Here is a 23,713-nt window from a genome sequence, read left to right as displayed (position 1 = left end):
GGGGGGGGGGATGGAGAGACGAAAGGATGGAAGTAAATTTGACTGGGATGATAGAAGGAGAAGTGAATGTACGATTAAAAGACGGAAGGGATCTTTATCAGGAGGAGGAGGTAAGTGGGATGAGGAGATAGGGCTGTAGTTTATATTACAGATGTACATTAAGATTTAAAGTAAAGATTGCATTATGATGAACCTGTTGGAATTTAAAGAACATCTCCATTAAATTACAAATCGAATTCTGATATAAAACGGCGCGGTTTTAGCTTTTAAACCCCCAAAAAAGTGTATTTGTGATAAAATGAAAGTTTTTCGAGTTTTTCTTAATGGATTTTGTTAAAGATTGTGTGTTTTTGGCATTTTAAATTTAGGTTCAAGATTACAATTCATGAAGTAAATGGATTTTTAAAACTTGTATAACTGTTTGGCTGGTCTATGTCTTTTCTGACAGCATAAAATGCTGAAGACAGCTATAAGGATATTTTAAGGGTTATTGTATTGATACATATTTCCCTGTATTTGTCTTGTGAAACGAAACATAAAGTGAAATCAGTTAGTGAGTACACTTGAAATTTCTTTGTGGTCTATCCAGCACTATACAATATTTATGTATTTACATTTTGTCGGATAACCAAAAGACCTTGATACGCCTTGTAAAACGGTTTCAAATAGGACATATGTTTTTAAATGTCATGTTAACCATTTTCATATAAATTATCTTTCCATATTACAATTTTTTTACACAACGATCAGTCTAAAGAGTCACAATGCCAACATTTCCACCCACGAGGATTTCCAGTTTTTTATAATATGTTAAGGATGTATGCTGGTTTGTACAGGTATGCTTTTCATGTTAAAATAATCAACAGCAAGAAACATATAAAATATATCTCGTGAATTATTTCTTTGAACAATTAATTGGTTCACAGGAATGGAGTGATTGAAAATACATGTACTAAGGAAAGGTTTACTTATTAGATATCTATTAATGAAAGCACCGAAGAGAAATAATTATTTCGCAGACCATTGTTTAAAATCCCAAGGTTGCATATGTATGTATCATATCAATCATGATCAGACAATCAAGAAGTCTGCTGTCTAAATCCGTCTACAATAATGTGTGCTAACTGAATTTAGATGGCAGATTATTTTTGCGACATCCCTGATACCCCATGCTATAATGTACAGGGTCACCCTGGTCGTGACAGGTCACGTTATTTTCTATGGCACATCGTTGACGACATAATCCGACACCGATTCGCCAGTATCGATTTGCCTTATTTAATATATGGCGCGTTATAAGCATTGTAATTAAAAAGGTGATATTGATATTAACGTGCAAGCACGAACTTTTCTGTGATAAAGTGATTCTCAATTTTCTAAAAGCACAATCGGTACACTGTGGCTGACACGTAGGGATACACTAACACCTGGGAACGAACACGGAATGGAACAAATATCCGGATACGTTGCGAGAGCCAAACTCCAATAATGACCATAAATAAATATGTAAACACTCTTTAAAGCTTGATTGATGTGATAGGGCAAGGCATCGCCTGCTTGGAGATTGAAGAACGCGTATATTCCGTGACGCATACAATGCATACAAGATATTAAGATGAGAAATGCGTTTCTATGACAACAAGCAGTAATGTCGAAACAATAACTGTCACATTTTCCTACTGAATTCAATTACGAGTTCAGAAAAACGTTAATTTTCTTATAACGTAATGGTGTTTTTCCCATTTGTAGATCGCTTGGGGAAAGGCGGAGAGCACATGCCTTACACGACCCTTTGTGGGGTTAACTTCTTCTCGCGCCTACGAACCCCAAGGGTATTACTTAATGAATTGTTGTCTACATCTTCAAGATATTGGGGGGGGGGGGGGGGGGATGTATTGTCAACGTAGCTGGGAATTTAATGGCCAAACTAATGACACGATACGTTTTTGTAACTGATCACGTCTCAGTGAAATAACTAAATATGTATTGTCAGTTTTTCATTTTTATGTAAAAAAGCAGAATCGCTCCGATGATCTTGTATATGCTTCAAATCAATAGATCAAAGTTAGAATTAGGCCTTAACAAGTAATAACCTTTCAAAAACGAAGCTTAGATGTTTTAGATTATGCAAAATCGAATGAAGAAAACAAATTATAAGATATGTATGTAGCCTAACAATGTTTCCAATCTTGGTATTGGAATGTATTGTAAAAGGGGCGAGAAAGACATCCCCTATTTTGATTACATCGTTACATAGCTTTGTGTACCGGTCTCGGGGAAGCTTTTTATCTGCCGGAGGGACAAGTTGTAGGGGTCAAGGTCAACTCACTGCGACACCTATTTGTAACAAAGACTAGCCAGTCCTCTAAAATACCCCCACACACGTCAACCCGTCACCACTGGGCGGGGAAGAAAGCCCGCTTGTATGGTGACATGATTACCGAAATGCGGATCAATTTCAGCGGTGTAACTTGCAGTAACATTGTCGGTTGAGTGATTGGAGATTTACATTTCATCACAGCCTACAAGTTCACTGCTTCCTGTTGTCAGCGATGTTTACGAATTCTGTTTTGTTCGTGGAGAAAAAGAAGCAAGCTTAGATCGTGCAAATCTGTCGTTCACTAGCTATCGGCAGGGAGTAGCTATTTTAACGATACTCCGCTATCCTCCGCATGGTGCTGATAGCTTGACAAGCTCTGGAAAATATCTTTATTGTAAAATGTGTGTGATATTGAATTCATTTCAGTGACATTTTTGTAGAAGTGTGTTATTCCGTGGCATACATACCAAAATAGGTCGTTCATCACTCGGATTTAAATAATGATGACGATCCCTAAGTTGCTATTAAATTGAATTGGATTTAATATAATGTCATAACGATGGATTTATCATCAGCCCTTGTGCTGGTTTTTATGGTAAGTTGCTTTCGTAGATAAATTGTCAAATGTGATATTTACCCTTTTTGATTTGTCCGATACAATACTTTTGAAGCCAAACGTCTATATGTCATAAATAAATACTAGCCAAAGATAATTTAAAAGTTACTGAGGTTGCAAAAATATCGCGAGCATTTTATCTCTAACCTAGCGAATGTAAACATTAATCAAATGAACTTAACGACCTTTCTTGAATGAAGATAACGGCGTTATTTGGCATTAATGGATAACAAATTAGCAAGACGCCATAGAAAATGGTGGGGGTTTTGATGACGTGACGGAAAGATAAGTCGGTGTATAGTTAGCATGGCGTCTGTTTGTGTAGCTTGTGTAGAGGTGAGGATGTAGTTGGTCCCTTTAACTCAAACTTCTCCATACCAATGTCAAACACTATTAATCCAAATTCAACTTACGCAAGGAATTCGTGCCTGTCTTATAATGCATTCGCTTTCTCGATGTCGTTACTTGATGTTATTTATTTCGCAATTCCAAATTAACACTTTCAAGTGAATAAAACCATGAACAGGCCAATTAAGTATTATGAAGTGTAAATGAATAATCTGTTTAATTGTTTGGGTAAGGGGGAGAGGGGGGGGGGGGTAAAGTACAGTAATGACGTTCTGCTAGTTAATACTATACACAAATGTAAGACCAAATACTCAGAAAACGTTAATAGAGCGTAACCCATGGAATTTCAAGGATGACAAGACCTCAGAAAACTCCTGAAATCAATCAAACTTACCTTGAACTAAAACGAAATTCTCATTTAATATAAACAGTACAAATATTTCTGATCTTGACAATACACATTCAGTAAAACTAATCCATTCGGGGTCATTCGATAACCTGGTTCGAAACCAATATTTGTGATAAACACATTTGGCACTGTCCCATGCAATATATAAGCCAGCAATCAGGGGACTGGTATTAAATGGAGGTCATATTACAGTAAAGTATAATATGTGTGTGTGTGTGTGGCGATTTATAGCACTATTTGTATGGCACACGAGGACCCACGTTTACGTAGTGTAGTGTGACACGTGTTATAAGAACAATGACCGCCAAGCTTTCCTTAAGAATATAAAATATGATTCATTGAAAAGATAATTTTCAACCACTTAAGCTCATAATTATAATTCCCTACCATCTCCTACCTTACTCTCTCCATCTATTCTGGAAATGCGATGATCTGAAGTTGCTCTTGAAACGTGCTCTTCGAGGACTTTAATTTACAATATAGAATGGACTGCATCAACTTTATCGAGATAAACTCCCAATCGTCAAATCATTGTTTGTCAAATATTATGGTCATAAGAACACTTCTGAGTTAAACATGATTATTCAAGTAATTTGTTTGATGAGTAAATGTTTTGTAACAAATCAGGTTTAGACATATTTCTGGTAAGGATCAATCCGTGATATTTAGAGTACAGTAAGATCAGAGAAATTTTAAGGGGCGTACTTCGGACAGAGGGAGCTCCACGATATGACGAGAACAGTATCACTTTTTTTATAAGTACACGTTTAATTCCGGACCTGTATTTGTTAATTTAGTACACACACCAAAGTACCATCCCTCATTAGGTCTGGATAATGTGATGTGGTCATTTTTTAAATCCATGTGCTCTGCTCTCGATATACATGTCCATTACATATCTTCTGTAAACAACAAGTATGATACCCTAATTTTTCGGAGATGTGATTCGGTGAACGACCCATCCTTTTCTAAATTGGTGGTGCTAACCTTCTTTGAGACGTTGACTATCAGGAGGGTCGTGTCGCTAAACCCTCCCAGGGAATTTCACCTACTTGGCCTGTCCTATTAGAACACAAACAGAGTAACTGACCCCACTCCAGGTCTTGTCGCGTGTTGTGCTGCTCCCCAGTGAGTCGTTATGGCGATGCGTGTAATTGACGTATTTGGAGTCAAATTGCCGTTAAACAACTTGTTTGGGAGTACATAAACCACAAAATGAACAATTTAGCTCTCTGCCGATTAAATGTATAGAGGCATGCTTCCGGCTTGCATTACCACAAACAGTTGAAGATTCGTTTATAAGCCCGCGTTTACGTATCATACCCCTTTCATTTTTATCTACATTTGTATGCTCTGCAAATTAATCGTAATAAGTTGTCGCTTAAATCCTATTGTTTCATGTTTCCTTCTGATAAACGGTAAATATGTTGCTACCTGCAGCAATAGCCCGTTACATGATACTATAGTAAAACTGTCTGAAGTAAACGTTTGGATTGGCCATATAAAGGTCTGATATTTAAAACTTAATTTTTTTTTCTTTTTTTTTTTTCTGAGCAATTTGCGCTTATTTGGAAACACTTATGTTATTTCGCTGTATTTTGCAGATTGCTCAAGAAATCAACGCCATTGATGGAAGCTGGTCGACGTGGAGTCAATGGAGTGAGTGTTCACGATCATGTGACGGTGGATTAACCAATCAGAGACGGCGTTGTTTGGGCGACAGGTTTCGATGCAGGGGTCCAGATGTGAAGTACAAGTTGTGTAATGCACAGGTATGTTATATGGACGCCCATCGATCACACAATGATCCAGGAAATAGACATGTACCTGGAATGCAAAGAACTCATTGTACTGAAAGAGCTGATATTAAAACGTTCTGCAACATTTAATGTTGCAGAACGTTTGTTTGTTCGTTTCCTTTTGGTTAAACGTACCCGCAGCAGCTCAAGTCATTTGATGACGACAGCATAAGGAGATACTGTAAAGTAGGGAAGAGAGAAAAAGGAAAGATACATATTCCAAGTGATACAATGTGGGTAGCAAATCAATTTTGATTTCTTTAATGTCCTTTTAGCAAAAGACAAAGAAGGAAATCCCCGATTGTGCAGGGAACCCTACATGAATTGCACAGCGTGCCTATTATTTCTCCGAACCTGCAGTAGTAGTATACATCAGTAAATAACAAACAACTTAATGACCAACAACTTTTGTAGAATGTAAATATTCAGACAGAGATCGTTTTATATCGTTTGAAGACCATGAAGATGGAACATTCCAGTGAATTGGCAATACAAAGAAGCCACAACGTTGTTGCAAAACAAGTGTAAACCGTTGTTATATAACTACTGTGTTGTGATGACATGAACACCTAGATAAGTCAACAAACAAGCAATCATTGTATGAATGGCACTGCCTTCTAATGATTTATGCAAGTGCGAAACGCAGAGTAACCAACCCCATGAGTTTGAACTTTTAGCAACACTACAATATTGAATCAATAATGTAAAATTTTGATTTCTGTGGGGGTTTTGCGGGCTTTTCAACCCTTCGGTGTTGCCACGAATGTGTACTGGTTCCCCTCACGATGGCATTTTTATCAAATTCGTTGCATCCTGCTATGTTAAACTAATTATATTGAATGCCGTTTTAATTGTATTCTTAATGTGCAGCTTGCACTAATAGTTGTCACGTTAAAGTAATCAAAGAGGACTGGAAATCTAAAGAGTTTCATAATGAAATCGTTAATTGTGGCCTTAGTGAGAAGTTCTGGAATCTCCCCGCCGCATTAACCCGAATGTAAATCATAATTACACACTCTAAACGTAATCAAAATTCAAATTGACGTGTCTATTTGACACGAACTGAAATATTGATTTAAGATGAAGCTGGTACTTTTACGCTAATATTACAGCAGGTTATTCATGATTCTGGAACAAAGCAAGAGTTGGCCGACCTACTTACTATCGTATCATGCAGACGTTGAATTCATATTATCATGTTTCATAAACACTTTTTTTTCAAACAAAAATCTTTAGAACGACAGGAATCTGGCAGGTAATTACTATTCCCTTACCCCAATATGATAAAGTTTCTCATCAGAAAAGCACATTTAGCTGTTGGTTTTTATTATTATTACCATTAGACTTTATTTTTTTTATAGTTTTTACCATAAATACAAGACAGCCGTTGATATCCTAGTAACTTTAGGTATTTTAAAATACTACAAAAATTACGTATCTGTTCATTCATTCTTTAATTGATTCATTCATTCATTAATTGATTCATTCATTCATTAATTGATTCGTTCATTCATTAATTGATTCATTCATTCATTCATTAATTAATTTATTCATTCATTAATTGATTGATTCATTCATTAATTCATTCATTCATTCATTGATAGATTCATTCATTCATTCATTTATTTATTTATTGTAGGCGTGTTCGTTTACCTTTCAATCATTGGAGGACCAAGTGTGTGAGATGAAGAATGGTGTACCAATCAATGGGAGATACTATCGCTGGGTACCACTCTCTCGACAACAGTACCACTGCTTTGTGATGTGTGAGGATGAACACCGAAACATTCCGAATGTACTGGAGGTGCACATCTCGGATGGAACGAGATGTGGGCGAAGTACGAATCATTACTGCATACAAGGGAAATGTGAGGTACGTTTATAGTGCATGATGTATATACAGAAATTGTACCTTGATCTAGGTTTTATCTCAGAATGATAACGACACAAACAACCCAAGATAGATAAGAAAGAGAAAATGAATTAGAGGTACCTGTCTTTTTCGTTTGCTTCTTATCAGGAAAAGATTAACACTTTTTGAAGATGTCAAATGAAAAAATATTTAGGTCATAGAGGGAAGAAAAAAGTAGCTGATATAGAAGAAAAATCTTTGGTGATTCCCTAAAAAGTGCATGGTTTATAAAGCGTTAAACTGCATAATGTTCACGGTTATAGTCCCATAATTCTAAACAAGATCACAGACAAATCAAAGAACTCGCTTTAGTGCGTGATGAATATCATTCCCTGAATAGTAGTGACTGTATGAAAGAATAACTGGCGCTCAAAAAGAAGTAATAAGCATTTTCATAATGGTATGCACAAACAATTGTTATCTTAAACTAAATAGGCACGAAAAAAGATTATTTTTGAAAGAACTTCAGCGCTGTCTGTAACCGGATTGGTCGATTGGTTTCTCCTGCTGCAAAGGGCTCATAAATTTGATAGATTATCTGGAGAAAGATGCCTTTACTTCCGTAAAGTAATTGGAGCTTCCTTCATGCTCCTCTGCCAGAATGTATTTCGAGTCCTGCTTCTGAATATTGCCGAATTTCATACCAACCAAATGAGGGTAAAGTAGCTTTTTCGCGTCGAACACACCTCACTGTTCCTGGATCTATGAAAAATACAAATCTCAAGCCTCGTACAGTGTAAACATATTTAAGAACCAGAAATATACAGCTTATATAAATTCTTGTCACGCTTTTTCTGAGTAATAAATTTTACTAACGTGATATGACCTTATTGGATCTGAGCTAAAAGTGATTCTGAGATATCTATTCTTGCTACTAAAATTCAATGAGTTGCCATCACAATAAATTCAAGATCTTCAACTGTATCGCTTGAATTTTCAAGTCCTTATTCAAAACTTTTTTGTTTTCTAATAATGAAGTAGAGCAACGTAGATATGTATTTGCCAGAAGACCAGTCATTGTACCTGTACACTGGTTCATATTGCATACCCAGCAAATGGTGAACCATTAAATATTTTCTTTACATCATTCAGCTCTGTTTGCAATCTCTTGTTGTAGAACATCGGTTGTGATGGCTTTATTGGGTCTAGAGCGGAAGTTGACGATTGCGGTGTATGTAAGGGCGATAATTCTAGTTGTCATCAACATGCCGGAAATAGACTGTCAGGAAAGCCGCCAGATACTCCGTACCAATGGGATGTTCGGTGGGAACCTTGCTCGGCTACGTGTGGTGTAAGTCTTTGACAACAGTGCACGCATAATGAACAATGAGAGTATGGATGAGTAAAAATCAAAGTTAAAATCGGCAGGTATTTAATTTCCTTGCTTAACGTGGCTTCTATTGATACCACTCTTAGCATTGTAAACTAATGAAAGGGCGTCATAATATTTACATCAAATCGTGAACTGTGTTCTCTAGATTGACCAACATTAGCACAGGCAATAATTATATTTACAAAAACATTATGAATCAAATAACCGTTGTTTTACCAGGGATATGCAAATCACGTTAATGTTACATTTGGATTAAACTGCATTTATTCGAGTCATGAAATACATGGCATGAATACTACAAATCACGTTAGCAAACATGATGAGGAAACGTGTGATGTGTACTTATATAAATCCTTCTCATCTTTCTAACAAACTAGTGGCCTTATAGATTACTAGCAATTGATTAAACTACAGGTAGTACAGTGGTAAGGGACATGTAACGAAATGTTGGTAAGAAAGGCGATCAAGGCATGTACGTCTGGGAGTTTCATACTTGTGACAATGTTTCGAAGGCAGCAAGGCAAGAGCAGTTAGGACTATAATGTTACATTAAACGTTCATCAATATTTACAAAATGTTTCAGAATCGACAGGTTTGTGAAATAACATTAAATGTGTTGACTACTCTGTAAACGCATACGTAGATGTGAGCACTCAGTAAAAAGATCTCTATCAGTGTCGTAAATGACCTGACATCTGAAGCAAATACCTGACACAGATGTTAATGGTATACAAAAATGAAACGATTGTTGGAAATTTAATAATGTACCACAGGACAATTTGATCAGTTTGTCACGGGACAATTTAATATGTTTGTAAACATTAACTTGTGGCCTGTAGTAGGTTTAAATTGTACTCTCCTGGTTTAATTAACATTACATGTACCATATTAAATCAAAGTCGGAGTTATTTTATAACGTTTTCAAAAAGAGTATTTCAGTTATTTTCTAGGTGATGGTTTTATATCGAATTAAAAAAATGAAACGTGTCACATAATAGCGTGTTCTTTTTCTTCTGAATTGCATTTTGTAAGCTCGTTATCATTTTAAAACCGGATCAGCTCTCAGCGTGCACCTGTTGTGATAATTGAAGATAAGTGTTGTGTACATTTGTACCTGGACTACATAATACCCATTCTCGTTTAAATTTGACATGTCAAAATGTAATTTGGTAATTAATCGTCGATGGTGCTGTCAACTTCACGATTCAATTTCATTTTATTTGTTGTTTTCTCAGATATTATCAAAGTGCAATAGACATCTGAAATATACCCAGCTAGCTTTTGACACTTTAAAATATTTCACGTTGTTAAGCACTTCACACGGTTAGCTATTCGTTACAAAATTGAACCATTGTCTTTTTTGTACCAATGCACTCAAGCGAATGAAATAAAAATTTCTTTCTAATATATATTTCCACTTAGAGCAGTCTTTTCGATATCTTATATTTCCCATTAATTTAACCCACGCATGTTTTTTTTAAATTTTAGTATTTTTTCTACATGAATTTGACAGCATTATTCAGATGAATTTGTTAGGTAAATAACATAGCTTTGTCGTATAATGATAGAAATATATTCAACATATTTGGGTTTATTGAATTTAAAATTCATTTATGTAAGGTCTCACTTCATAATATGGTGTCCATTACAGCTTTTACAAGTATCATAATTAATAATAGTTTCTTAATCAACCCAGAATTGTACTTAACACGATTGATGCTTACATTATTTAACACTTAAACGTCAAGGTTTGTCGAATTTCATACATTATCAAAAGCTATTTCAGTTATTTCGGTCAACTTATAAGATCAAATGATAACATTTCTCGGGACGGCGTAGACTGAAATTTCAGTCTCCTAAAACCATTCAAATGCATCTGATAAATTGACATTTGCTTAAAGATATGTCGTACAGATTAGAAGGAATTCACTTTAAAACGTTAAAGACTGTAACTGGATACAAGACTTATAACAAAATACATGTATACACCAGTTCATTAGCGCCAAAACGTTATATGAGCATTATTGAGACTGAACTTTTCGGTCTTGGGAAGGAGTAAACAGACTGAAATAATTTTCAAGACAAATGTATTCGGACAGGCGTCTTACATGCTGTTGGGGTTTTATAATTCACTTAGCATACATGTACTAGGCATCGTTATTCTCTGTCTTTGCAGGTTATTGTTATAATATGTAACAAAATGTTTTTATTTCTTTAGACAGGGTACCAGATTGCTTCGTTCGATTGTAAGGACATGCGATATGACGTCATTACCTATGACTTCTCGTGTACTAACCCGCGTCCTCACGAGATCACGAGAGAATGCAGGGCGAGGCCATGTGAACCGGGGTACGATAATATATATCATTTATGGTGAACATTGAATTGTAAACTTTCTAAAATAGAAATCACAATTTTATATTTATGCTTACCATTTAGATCTTTGTGATATTGGAAGTATCATGGGCATGCATACTAATAAAATTGAACATTGTCATATACAGTATATTTCGGTTTTGCGGATAGTTTTAATCATAAACATGATTTTTATTTTTATTTTTATAGTTTTATTATGATTTCAGAGCTTTTCAAGCGTATTACTTATGGAATGATTTACTGACAGTAATTATCATATCTGAACGCATAGAATTATATTTTGCCTCTATCACCAGTCCTATATCCATCCCAATAGGTGGCAAGTTAGCTCTTGGTCAGCCTGTTCCGTGCCATGTGGAGGAGGCAAGAAGGACCGAAAAGTTAAATGCATGCTGGATACCGGAAGAGGACGAACGACACCTTCACCGTCATACCGATGCCCTGATCCAATGCCAATTTCGGAAACTCCTTGTAATATGCAATTCTGTCCGGCATATTGGCAGACAGGGAGATGGTCAGAGGTATTTATTAGAAACCCCTTAAATAATTTTCAGTGTTTTTACACTAGAGTTATGAAACGACGGGCAATCTTTTTCGCTCTAGAGGAAATTTTAGGAACAGCGTATTTATGAGTTTATAAATGAGTTTTGTACCTTTATTTTTAATATCTTTAACGTTGGCTCTGACGATCACCAACTGCTTGAAATATTTAAAGTATTTTGATTGGCAATCATCCTACCTAGTTCACGCAACACAGCAATGTACAAAACAATTCTACTTAAAATTCAAATTGTTACCTTTCAAAACATTGTCACGTCAACTTAATCCGGCGTTACACTTTCACGAGATAATAACTCGGCCTCATATTTCAAAAGTCAACCGCTATTTTGTAATCGCATCTGTGAAATAACGAGAATGTTTATCTAAATTTGAGTCGTCGGTGCCAACAGTCTAGATAACCATGTATTTTATATCGTATATCAACATTTTCTTTTTTCAGAAAAGTGTATAAAACCCCCTAAGTTTAAGAGTTTAAGTGACTAAATTGTACGTTTTGGGTATCAAAGGCCTGTCATAAAAGCGCTTGACACTGACAATGAAATTGTTTGTGTGTCTGTTTCATTGGCGCCAAATAGCTTTGATACACGTAATAGCTGTAACGTAAAGTGGACCCGGCTATGTCGCTGGTTCAGCAACTGTTACACGGACCGAGAACGTCGGTATTATGTGATACATACACTGTGTCGCTGTTAGAAACTATTACCTGTCTCCCAGTTTTAATATGTTACCTGGAATCTTAGTATTTCCACTTTCCGGTATAAACTGATCCTTATACGTCGGAAATGCTGCCGATATTGTTTTTATGAAATCTAAACCTATCATCAATTTCATGGGATGATAATCACGTTAAGACATATATTCTTGTCTCTTTCTTGTTCCATTCGGTCTCTTCTACAGAAGTATTAGTGTATGTTGCGATGTTTAAGTGGTAGCAATGAAGAGTTTGAAGAGTACAGATTAAAAATTCCTGTAATTTGATTAGCTTAACGATCTATTACTCTTGACTTCGGACGAGATTTCATTAATCTATATAACGTACAGACATACAATGTCCAGCGTACGAGCACAGTCTGCTCCAATATAACCACAGATTGGTTTTGCAACAACTTTTATTTGAAACCAAGCTTTTAAATGTAATTATATACATGTATAGGCCTCACAAAATCGTGATTGGTAACCAGATCAACGTTTATTTCGTTTTCTGAGGGGGTTTTCATCTGACAATGTACATGTACTATATTGAAAGTTTACAGTGCAAGGTAATGCAATCTGCCTGTATATATATAGTATGTCCAGCATGCTTTCCAGACAAAAGCTGAGACGAATAGGCAACCTATTTCTGTTTCATTTTCTTTGTTGGCGACATGCGTACTGTAGAAATCCTACAGTGTAAGAGACAAAACTGATAGGTCATTAAATAAAGACGTGATACTTGTTGTGGTAAACATTATGCTTCTCAAAAAATGCTAGGTTTGTAGATGCAGATAAGGTCTTTCTTTATCAACATTGTAAAGCTATAATGGTTATGAGCTACGCTATTTTTACGCATTCTGTACATATACTGTAGCAATGGTTCGCCATGCCATCAACTCATATATTTGCAATCTTGAACATTATAAACGAATGTACATCGTCATTATTATATTCATGAACTCAAATTTGATTTGGTAGCTTTTGTGCTTCAATAATGAATTGGAACTCTTAAACTACCATTTTGATGGCAGATAGCAAAATCACGCGAACATTATCACAACACTGCTTCCTGTGTGTCATGCAAAAATATGATACCGTTGTAGGTGTTACCTGGCTTATGTTATGTTATTATAAAGGAACGTTACATGAACTCAAAAGTGAAGAATGTATATTTATGTGATTAATACAACTGAACCCCCCCNATTACTTTGTTTTTAAACATCATAACTGATTTGTTTAAGAAATATTCAACATAATTATATAGTTTAATATATAATGAGGGTGGTAATATATTGGGGGGAAATCAGCGAAGGCAGAGTTTATCATTTTTAAAACATATTCGTCACCCAAATCATTGATTTCACTTTTGTATACAAACATATGTTGATTATATATATTTTACTTCACGATATCGTAGTATTTTTTGTACTTAAAATATAAAGCGTAAGGCAGTGTGATCTAGGTAACCAAAGTACTTAAAATAGATCGTTCTTCTGCATGTGCAAACATTTATCACGCGATGCTTAGTTTTCTTCATTAAAAAACAAGCCGCCGTTGTTTCCAATTTTCCTGTTCTGACAATTAAACAGAAGTGTTATCTTCATAACTTCCTTTATTTGGAGATTTGGAGTGGTTCAGAGGATTTTACATTAAAGAGGTACAGATTATGATTTTTTTTTAGAATGTTTAGAAAAGTGTATACATGTTCCCCTGGTCCTATTGACGAGGATGTAATATCATACACTTTACATATTAGATGGGCATATACACGACATCGTAGCTAGGATGTAATTGTATAATAACAATGAAGGTAATAGCTTGTTACCTTGGCGAACAGCATACATTGAAATATAAGTGTCCCAAGTAGGTATGGGGATCGAGGTACCAAATGATACTCATAATACAATTACAGAAAAAACGGACATTTACATGTAACTATCGCATGTAAATAATATAGTTTTGTATGATAGTAATAAGAGTGACACTTCAAATGTGTTTTATTTTATTTTATAACATATAAATGAATATGTGTGCATTGTATAAGAGAGATGATCTGGAAATCATCTGTGCTAATTCGCTTAATTCGTTGTCACCCAATGTTTACTCCCCTTGTCCGTCTCGTTTCTGTATATGGACTGGGTAAACATTTGTATTTGCTTTATGTGATCACCAGGAAAATTAAATACTTACCGTAATTCGTGATCATGACTTTCGTTTGATGGTGATCTATTTTGTTCTTCAGTGTTCCGTTTCCTGTGGAATAGGCAGGGAAAGTCGACCTGTGTTCTGTGTCAAGATTCCGATGCAAGGGTCAAAGGTCAATGTGTCCTCTATGGAATGCCGTGGCCCTAAACCATCAGGTGTCCGGTCATGTTCTAGACCGGAATGCTACCAGAGTGTCTCCAGAGTTCCCGCCATAACTCTACACAATGACACCGTCTTACAGATAAGGCGGACGAAGCGTATCCAGCTCCGTGTGGGAGAGACTGCCACTTTATTGGTAGGACAACCTGTAAAAATGATATGCCCTGTGCAGAATTTTAATAAGAAACTTTTATTCTGGACAAGAAATAATAGACTGATTCCAATGTCTAGAACAGAACGAGTGTTTGTATCTAGGAACGGAGCTTTAAAGATAAAGCGGACAGATCCTACCTTGGATACGGGTGAATTCACATGTATAGCAGGGTTGCAGAGTGCAACAATACGTTTACGTTTTTCTTCTAAAAAGAAAGCTATGAATCAAGGGAGGAAATTAATGAAATCTGTAATAAAAGACACTGCATCAGTGTCAGCATCCCTTGACCAGCCCCAGAGCGACAAGGTCCCGGGGCCTCGAGGACCGCACGCAGTACGGCGTGCTATGATGGACGCAATGTTGGATAGTCTTGGTGGCGACTTTGTCTTCACGACAGCAGATTGGAACACTTGTTCCCGCAGTTGTGGGAAAGGCTTGCAGACCCGTAAGGTCACATGTGTCAAGGCCACTAGCGTGTATATCAAGGTTGTCAATAAGGAGGCTTGTAACGGAATCCAAAGACCTCCGAGTGTCCGGCCGTGTGTCATCCAAGAGCAGTGTCCAAAATGGGTCGTCGGGGAATGGAGAGAGGTAATGGTATTTATTTTGTTACTTTATTGACACTTTGCCCGTTCTTACTGTTCTGTTTGTTTTCATGACAATAGAGAGCATCTTCTTATAAAGTGCACATTGGATGACTTATATTTCAGTCTAGAAATTTGTTCTACCTATATATAGCTTGTGTATACAATCTGTATTTGTGGAACGTACACCCTTAAATGATCAAGATTTGTGTTTCTAAGATAGTAGCAGAGACGATGCTGTGATTTTTGAAGTATATTGAACCGACAATTTAACTCTGTATTTAATCCTGCGTTCTTGTGTGCTATAAACGGTTTGTCTTGTACGTAAAAAACGTTTTTCGATAAAACTGGATATTTTCATTTCGTTGTTACCTGTTGTTACATCGGATATGTACGAGCGGTTTGATCTGATACAGTCGACTCCTCCGGAAGTTCATGTGTCAGTGCATGCTTTGTGTACATTTTGTACAATGAACAGTGGTATCGTTTCAAACCTCGGGTTAGCCTTAGCGGAGAAAAGATGTTTTCTGTTTTGATCATAAACACCACATACAGTGCGAAGGGTTGGTAATTAAAACGTCCGATGTTCTTAGCTGGTAATCTGTTTACAGGCAATTGTAGAAAACCCCGAGCGTATATATATATCACTGAAGTGTCTAGCTGTAACAACGCCGATTTGTTAACGTTAAATCCAGCCCATTTACCCTGTCAAATAAACCACTAACTGTATATAATTTACGACTTGAGTTTTGATGTTACATTGTAGTTTTTAATGTTTATCATATGTACTACCATGGATAACACATATTTGGCGTGAAGTACTTAAATTGGAGTAAACATTTGATATTAAGAGAACGTCTCTCCGAGAGCGTAACTAGCTAGACGAATGTTTCAGTCCGAAATTTATGACTTTATCAAATCAGCGGCATATATAGAAGAATGGAATCAAATGATGTCATAACTGTACCACCTGTTTTTCGTTTTCATTGCATAATTACAAGGTTCGTCTAGTGTCTTCTAAAGTCGTAAAGTCACATAAGACGCATTGTTAAATACACTGGAACGAAATGACAGAGATGTCTAAATACTCTACACAGAGAAATAACAACGGTCATGTCCACCATATCCGTTTCTGAAGTCTTTCACTTGATTCTTGTCTTCTCTCAGATTTTGAGATAAAATCTTCTTCTGTCTGTTTGTAACAGAATGATATATTTGATGATGATAAATAGACTTCGAATAATATAATAGGCAGCTGTTCGTCTTGTCGATTCTAACATCAAAGAAAAACCAAAATCTCTGATGTACCACCCATTTGGCCATTCACCAACCACTAAACGGATCATGCCGCTTCTTAAAGTTAGAAAAAAAACTTTGGTTGAAAAGATTGGAATATGTTAAGTAACCCTGTATTCACCTAGGTTATGATGCAATCAACCCCTTTTCATGATCATTAGCATTAATTTCTGAATCAATTATAAAAATTAATAGTATGAGTTCTCAATGAACTTAGCATTTGTAAAATATCTTCTTTTCAGTTGAAAAAAATATTTATTTTTCAGCCATTATTAATTTTTTTTTTTCATTTTTTTTTTTGTCCTACAGCACATATTTTTTTCAGCCATTATTTGTCTACGATGGATTGTTACATCCTTCACAAAATCTCATTCATATTATTATTTATCATAATACGAATCTTTTGATGTTATTCGCTGGCTGTCGGAAAATGAAAATGTGTGTAATGAAAAGTTGCCACCGAACAAGGGAACAGGGTATAAAGAAACGATTTCGCGTTGATGTCTGATGAGTTTCAAACTGACTTGTACTGCGTATCATAAACATTAAACAAGTATTGTATGTTTTATGATAATTGTTTTCAATTTAGTGCTTCTCGAAATACTTTATGTCTACTTTACGATGTACTTTAAAGTATAGCAAAACAACCTTAATAAGAAATCAAGAGAAGACAGATAAAACAAACCGATGAAACTAGGACAAAATATGAACAAAGGAAAGACTAACACAGAGATTAACACAACGTGCAGATTGAAAAGACCAGGTGTTCCGGAAGGGTAAGCGTCGTCTGCATCGACGACGACACCCACCGTAAAAGACTAGTTCGAACCCACATACTTTCAACGCACTAGGCCTGTGATAACGAAACTATAGAACCGCTATTGAGCATTATCAAAAACGACGTTATGAACAAGAAAATAATACTAATATTTCACAATAAGATCATGTCGGCGACCAAAAGATTTGCCCGAAGTTTTCATCGACCTATATCTCTCAAATCTCTGTGCTGTAAGTTTGTCTGCCAGCATTCGGCATTAACATTACCAGGGAAATCGTGGTATTTGGGATAAACCCATTCTATATTGAATCAACTACGATATTAAACACTGAAGTTAAGAGGAAAGTTCATGATCGGATAATCGATATGGTCACTTTAATTGTGCAGATGAATAGTAGGTCGTCCCTGTTATTGATGTTGTTAATAAAAAAGATCGAAGTAAGCGGCCGGTGAAGATAAATATGTAGGCTCGGTTATTTCAAGTTTAGGGGTACCTGTAGAAGGTCGATTTAGTCAATGAACTTCTATGATCACATCTTCATATGTATGAAAATGAATCTGACGAATTTGGAAAAGTATTTTGCTGGAGGCTTCTTCTGCGGAACTCAACTACACTGCACCTTAATTTACTGGTAGTAGCCATATGAGTTAGGGTCCAAACGTTTTAAACGCACTTAAAAGAATTGTACCAAATATTTACGATATCCAAATTCTTCTATACTTTCAGTGTTCTGAAAAGCATTGCAAGAGGACAGGTCGAGCCACACAGTCTCGAGAACTCCACTGTCAGAGTGACAACAACACGGTGATACCACGTCGCCGGTGTTCACGCCTACAGAAGCCAGTGGTCAAGCAGGAGTGTGAGAACCCCTCATGTGTATCTGTCTGGAGGACGTCGGGCTGGACAAAGGTCAGTAAGACAGGTTTTCAAATCACAAAGGTAAAATATACACACGAAGTACACAGGTGACGGTCAGCGATTATGACTAATGCAACAGGTGCCTCGATCCAGATTAAATTCTGGAATTATGTTAGGATGGAGGAGGCGCAGATTCATGAATTCCTGATGAATTATGGTGATTACTAGTTACAGTTGTTATATAGGCTACACGTGTAGTTAAAAGGAGACTGTTTGTCTCTAAAACCTGACGAACGAAACATTAGCTAGTAAACATCCGGACAGAGATAAAAGTTGACTGATCAAATGTTAATACAGTTTTCAGTAATTATTGATATACAATCCTAGCTAACATATAATTACTTGTATTTATTGTATATAGTTAAAGCTTTCGTTGTATAACTGTTTCAGTGCAATCCTCGTTGTGGTCCGAACGGAAGAAAAGTGCGCATGCTCTCCTGTGTTTGGAAGGTTACCGGTAAATCTGCCCAGACCAACTGTCACACAATACCTAAACCTATTGTGTGGAAGAAATGTAAACCAAAGAAGTGTCGTAAAGGTATTTATCTCTATTAATTCTTAATTATTATCATTACATATTTTGCAAAAAACATTTTACCGCGACTTTAATCAAAAATGGTACACTTAAATCGTTAAGATTTAGAGTCATGTGGATTTATGCGTGGTATTTTTTTTTTAATTCTTAAGGAATCAGGTACAGACTAAATTAAAGTTCAGTAACTCTTGCCTCCTTGTAGAGAAATGTAAACGATATGAGGAAAGTGATGTAAGGGAGATAACTTAAAAAACGCTTCGCAAATGTTTGCATTTTTTAATTTTAGCTATTTTTGCCTTCTAAGCCACGGAAACACAACAAAGCTTTATTTCATAATTGATGATATTCTATTAAATAAATGTATGTTTCTATTTGTTTACAGTGGGATGCAGTGACAACTCGCGGTACTGTAGTGTAGTCGGGATGCTACAGATGTGTACATACCAGTCCTTCATGACGAAATGTTGTCAAACTTGTAGAAATATAAACAACTCTTAACACGTACCGGTATGTCGTATAACTATTTATTGCGATTGATATGATAAAACTAGAATTCCATTAAAAAATCATTTTGAATTTTGAATTGTTTAAACAATGATGTGACGTATGGAAGGGAGACTTGAACGATGTATGAGTGGATTCGAACATTCTGGCTTGATTGCAAGTATTTTTAGGTGTACGAACGAAACTAAATAATAGAATGTATGACAATGAAAAACTATATAGTCTATGATAGCTGAATGTGATTTATATATTTGTTGTTAAATCTTGTAAAAGATTTAGTGTCGATGATTGAGGGATGACGTTTTGCTGGAACAAATGTAGATAAGCTTCGGTTATATTTGCACAGACTACACACTAAATACTGATATTAAAATATGATAACCTATTAATAAGAGGAGAACTCTGTCTGAGGGCTTCACTTAAATGTAAACACAATTACCTATGCATAAGCGGATAACCCTGTTTGAGGGCTTCACTAAAACAAAATAATTTATGAATAAGCGGATAACCCTGTTTGAGGGCTTCACTAAAACAAAATAATCTATGAATAAGCGGATAACCCTGTTTGAGGGCTTCACTAAAACAAATTAAACTAAGAATAAGCGGATAACCCTGTTTGAGGGCTTCACTAAAACAAAATAAACTATGAATAAGCGGATAACCCTGGTTGAGGGCTTCACTTAAACGTAATAACCTAGGAATATAGGGATGTCTGAGGGCTTCGCTTACATGTAAACATAATAACTTGTGAATGATTTGGGAGCTTCACTGTTAACCATAATAACCTATAAATAAGAAGAAAAACCATATCTGAGGGCTTGACTTAAATGTTAATACAATAAACTATACATAAATGAAGAACCATGACTGAGAGCTTCACTTAAACAAAATAACCTACGAAAATTGGGATGTCTGAAAGCTTCGAATACATGTAAACATAATAACTTATGAATGATTTGGGGGTTCACTCTAAAACATAATAACCTATAAACAAGAGTAGAACCCTCTCTGGGGCATTCACCATAAAAGAAAAACCTTCCTGAAAACGGTTCCCTATAATGGGGACCCTGTCTGAGGGCTAGACGCTTTTAAAAATAACTTGAATAAGCTTAAAGTTTCAAGAGAACCTTTTTCTTGAGTTTGTTTTCAAGCTAGGTGAAACACAGCATTATTGTTTCATTTTCATGATGTACCTCTCTGGAAACATCGCTTTTTCACTTTGACAAAACTGACTTGTTTTCAACCTGATATGTTCTTAGAGCTCATGTTTGCAATCATTCGAATAAAGATTTTTAATTTCCTAATGAAGTATTTCTAAACCGGTTTATTTGTAAATAAATGAATATGAAACTAGGTGGTAGGACAAGTGTTATCATTAATATAGGAAATGCCCTAGTATTTGCCCTTGTATTTTCTACAGTCTTTGTATCCGAAATTTTAACATGTTAGTTGAAAACAACTGAAGTGACAGAATAAATGCTGCTGGTTAAAACGGCAATATCATATGATGTGTACAGTCTGGATAATAGAGATGTGTTCAAATATAGTGTGTATACGGCGCGGTATAAGCTGTAACTTCCTTTAAAGTGTTATTGTCTATACCCAACCTGCATACTCTTGAGAATCTGAATAAAATCATACCTCCAGCTATTTAATCCCAACAGAGTCTATTCCTAACGAAAATGTTACCCTAATTGTGTTCTGTTAATCAAGAGTATGTTTATGAGTGCTAGAGAGTATTTTTTATTTAGAATTCATGTACTAAACTGTTTATATGTGTGTAAAGTTGATGCTAGTCAAAAATATTTTATACTTCAAATACCTTTTTTTGTATATCAAATATTTATATTTGATAGTGTTATTGTAAGGATTCATACAACCTTATTGATCTAAAACATATTTCCACACTACTGAACTGCACTTGTGAAAACGGTAAATCAAACTTGATAAATTGATAACAGGTTTCAAAGAAATGTGCTCAAGAATTGATGACACGTTTTAATAGAACTCAACAATTGATGACACGTTTTAGAGTTACACAAAAATTGATGACACGTTTTTTAATGTGCACAAGAAATGATGGCACGCTTTAGAAGTAACCAAGAATACGCACATGTATTACATTGAAAATTGAGAATAGCTAAATAATTATTATCAATTCAGTAAGTGAGACAACATTAAGATAAGTCAGCGTTATAGTGTGGAAGGTAGGATCTATCCTTATTTATTAGGTTGGTTACATTTGCATTCGTATTCATTGATTTTTTACTGAAAATATTACCTTTATAATGCCATGTACAATCAAAATCAGACCAATGCATTTTTCGTGCGTTATAAAGAGTGTTCCAGATTGTGTTGGTTCCCTCTCCTAACTAAGGAAGGTGATCGGAAATCAAATGCGCAACATTTTTTTTAACACACTAGTCGACAAACTCAATAGGGGTATAATGTTAAATGTTTTTAGGGAAGCCGTGAAGTCATGAACACACGTCAAACACAAAATGATTCTTGGGTTAAAAATCTCAAATTTGTTCCTTTTCCATACGTTGATAATACAACTGACTGAAGCACGTTTCATAGAAATGATGATAAGTGTAGTTCACTAAAGATTCCTCAACAAATACAGAACCTCATTAATGTTAGCAAGTCTCACCTAGACGTATACCATGGGCACTGAGCTGCATCTATCCCAAGTTGATGAGGGTAATCCCGTTCTCTCATTGACACATACATTGTACTACCTCGTGTTTTACAGTTATATAGTTGAAATACGCGAAGTTGACATTTCCGGGTTATTCAAAAGGAACTGTCGTTTATGTATTATTCGTTTTCATTTTCCAGGTGTTTCGCATAGTTTACCATTAAAACTACCATTCATAAAAGATAAATTGAATCAATCACCTCTGTGTGGTGTACGCAGAAAAATATTAACCCGAGGGAATTTTTTTTTTTAAGTTGAACAAATAACGAATTCTAGGTTTCAGAAGTCTTTTTCATTGGATCTCTTCTCCATTATCCAGAAGCGTTAAATTATTTTCCTCTCTTACTTTTCTGTCGTACATACATAAAAAGTGTGGCAAAATTGATGACGTTTCCCAGGTAGCACTGCATAAAGTGATGACGCTACCCTGGAAAGACTGCATAACGTGATGACGATACCCTGGAAATACTGTATAAAGTGATGACGCTACCTTGGAAACACTGCATAAAGTGATGACGTTACCCTGGAAACACTGCATAAAGTGATGACGCTACCCTAGAAACACTGCATAAAGTGATGACGTTACCCTGGAAATACTGTATAAAGTGCTGTTTTGTAACAAAACAGAGATATCCCCAGTGAAATACTGACGTGGTGTAATTTGTGATCAAGTTGTACATTGTTTCTTTTGGTGCCGATTCAGTATCACACAAAAGGTATACATATATCTTCTCAAGAAAATTTCACAAAAAGACTAGAACAAAACAAAAAGATCTGTTTTATATTCACGTTCGAGTTTTTTTTATAAACGTTTATACATTGTATCATATTTCTAACTTTGAACAAGTTTGTACCATGTGGATTCATTTAAACTTTATATATGTGTGTAGTGTAAGAATTTGTATAGGTTTGTAATATGTGGATTTCGTGTAAAATTTAGTATAAATTTGTACTATTTGAATTACGTGTAAGATTTGGGATTAGTTTGTAAAATGTGGATTGTGAAACATGTGGAGTACGAATACATACTTTTATATCAATAACAGGTGAAAATGTGTTTATCAATGCTTGATGTGATTAAACGATTTAAACATCATCCGTTTTTCTTCTGTTTGTTATAACCAGGTTTTAACTTGTCTCTAAACCAACTTGTGTCCAGTTAATTATAATACGGCTTTTCACAAGAGGGCAACAAGTTCAACATCCTCGATATCCAGGGGTTACGCTCACTTTCGCTTTCTAAACCCCTGGAATATGTCATAGCAAAATTGAAGGCAGGAAGATAGCTGTTTGATTGGTCTCGGGTAAAAAAAATGACCGATCGCTAGGCTGATGCATGTCCTGTGTGAAGATTACAAAGGAGAGACGCCCGACTTTAAAGCCTGTCAATTTTTACCGTTACGTGACCGCGAGATTCTTTTGATGTATATCAAAGGATCGAACTAGTCTCATCAACAAGGTGGCGCACACCGAGCCTTCAATTTCGCTATGACAGTATACGAAAGTGTCAC

General features: G+C 35.7%; 1 protein-coding gene across 2 annotated transcripts in view; it reads left to right on the top strand.

The window, feature by feature from the left end:
* LOC110458335 (ADAMTS-like protein 1) overlaps positions 1 to 23,288 on the top strand; it is an 82,035-nt gene extending 58,747 nt beyond the window's left edge. The window contains exons 1-10 of one of the 2 annotated variants that reach the window (XM_021509995.1): positions 2,412 to 2,915; positions 5,298 to 5,465; positions 7,132 to 7,365; positions 8,522 to 8,695; positions 10,956 to 11,086; positions 11,430 to 11,634; positions 14,610 to 15,476; positions 18,271 to 18,453; positions 18,853 to 19,000; positions 19,380 to 23,288. In XM_021509995.1, the coding sequence (XP_021365670.1) occupies positions 2,880 to 2,915; positions 5,298 to 5,465; positions 7,132 to 7,365; positions 8,522 to 8,695; positions 10,956 to 11,086; positions 11,430 to 11,634; positions 14,610 to 15,476; positions 18,271 to 18,453; positions 18,853 to 19,000; positions 19,380 to 19,495 (2,262 nt within the window). In that variant the 5' untranslated portion in view covers positions 2,412 to 2,879 and the 3' untranslated portion in view covers positions 19,496 to 23,288. Of the gene's footprint in view, positions 1 to 2,411; positions 2,916 to 5,297; positions 5,466 to 7,131; positions 7,366 to 8,521; positions 8,696 to 10,955; positions 11,087 to 11,429; positions 11,635 to 14,609; positions 15,477 to 18,270; positions 18,454 to 18,852; positions 19,001 to 19,379 lie in introns of those variants that run through there. The other variant, XM_021509994.1, reaches the window with a different exon arrangement.
* Positions 23,289 to 23,713: the final 425 nt, after the last annotated feature.

Source organism: Mizuhopecten yessoensis, unplaced genomic scaffold, assembly GCF_002113885.1.
Source record: "Mizuhopecten yessoensis strain PY_sf001 unplaced genomic scaffold, ASM211388v2 scaffold9541, whole genome shotgun sequence".
NCBI classification, from domain to species: Eukaryota; Metazoa; Mollusca; class Bivalvia; order Pectinida; family Pectinidae; genus Mizuhopecten; species Mizuhopecten yessoensis.
Note: the sequence above shows the minus strand (reverse complement) of the source record. Positions and strands in the feature narration are given on the sequence as shown.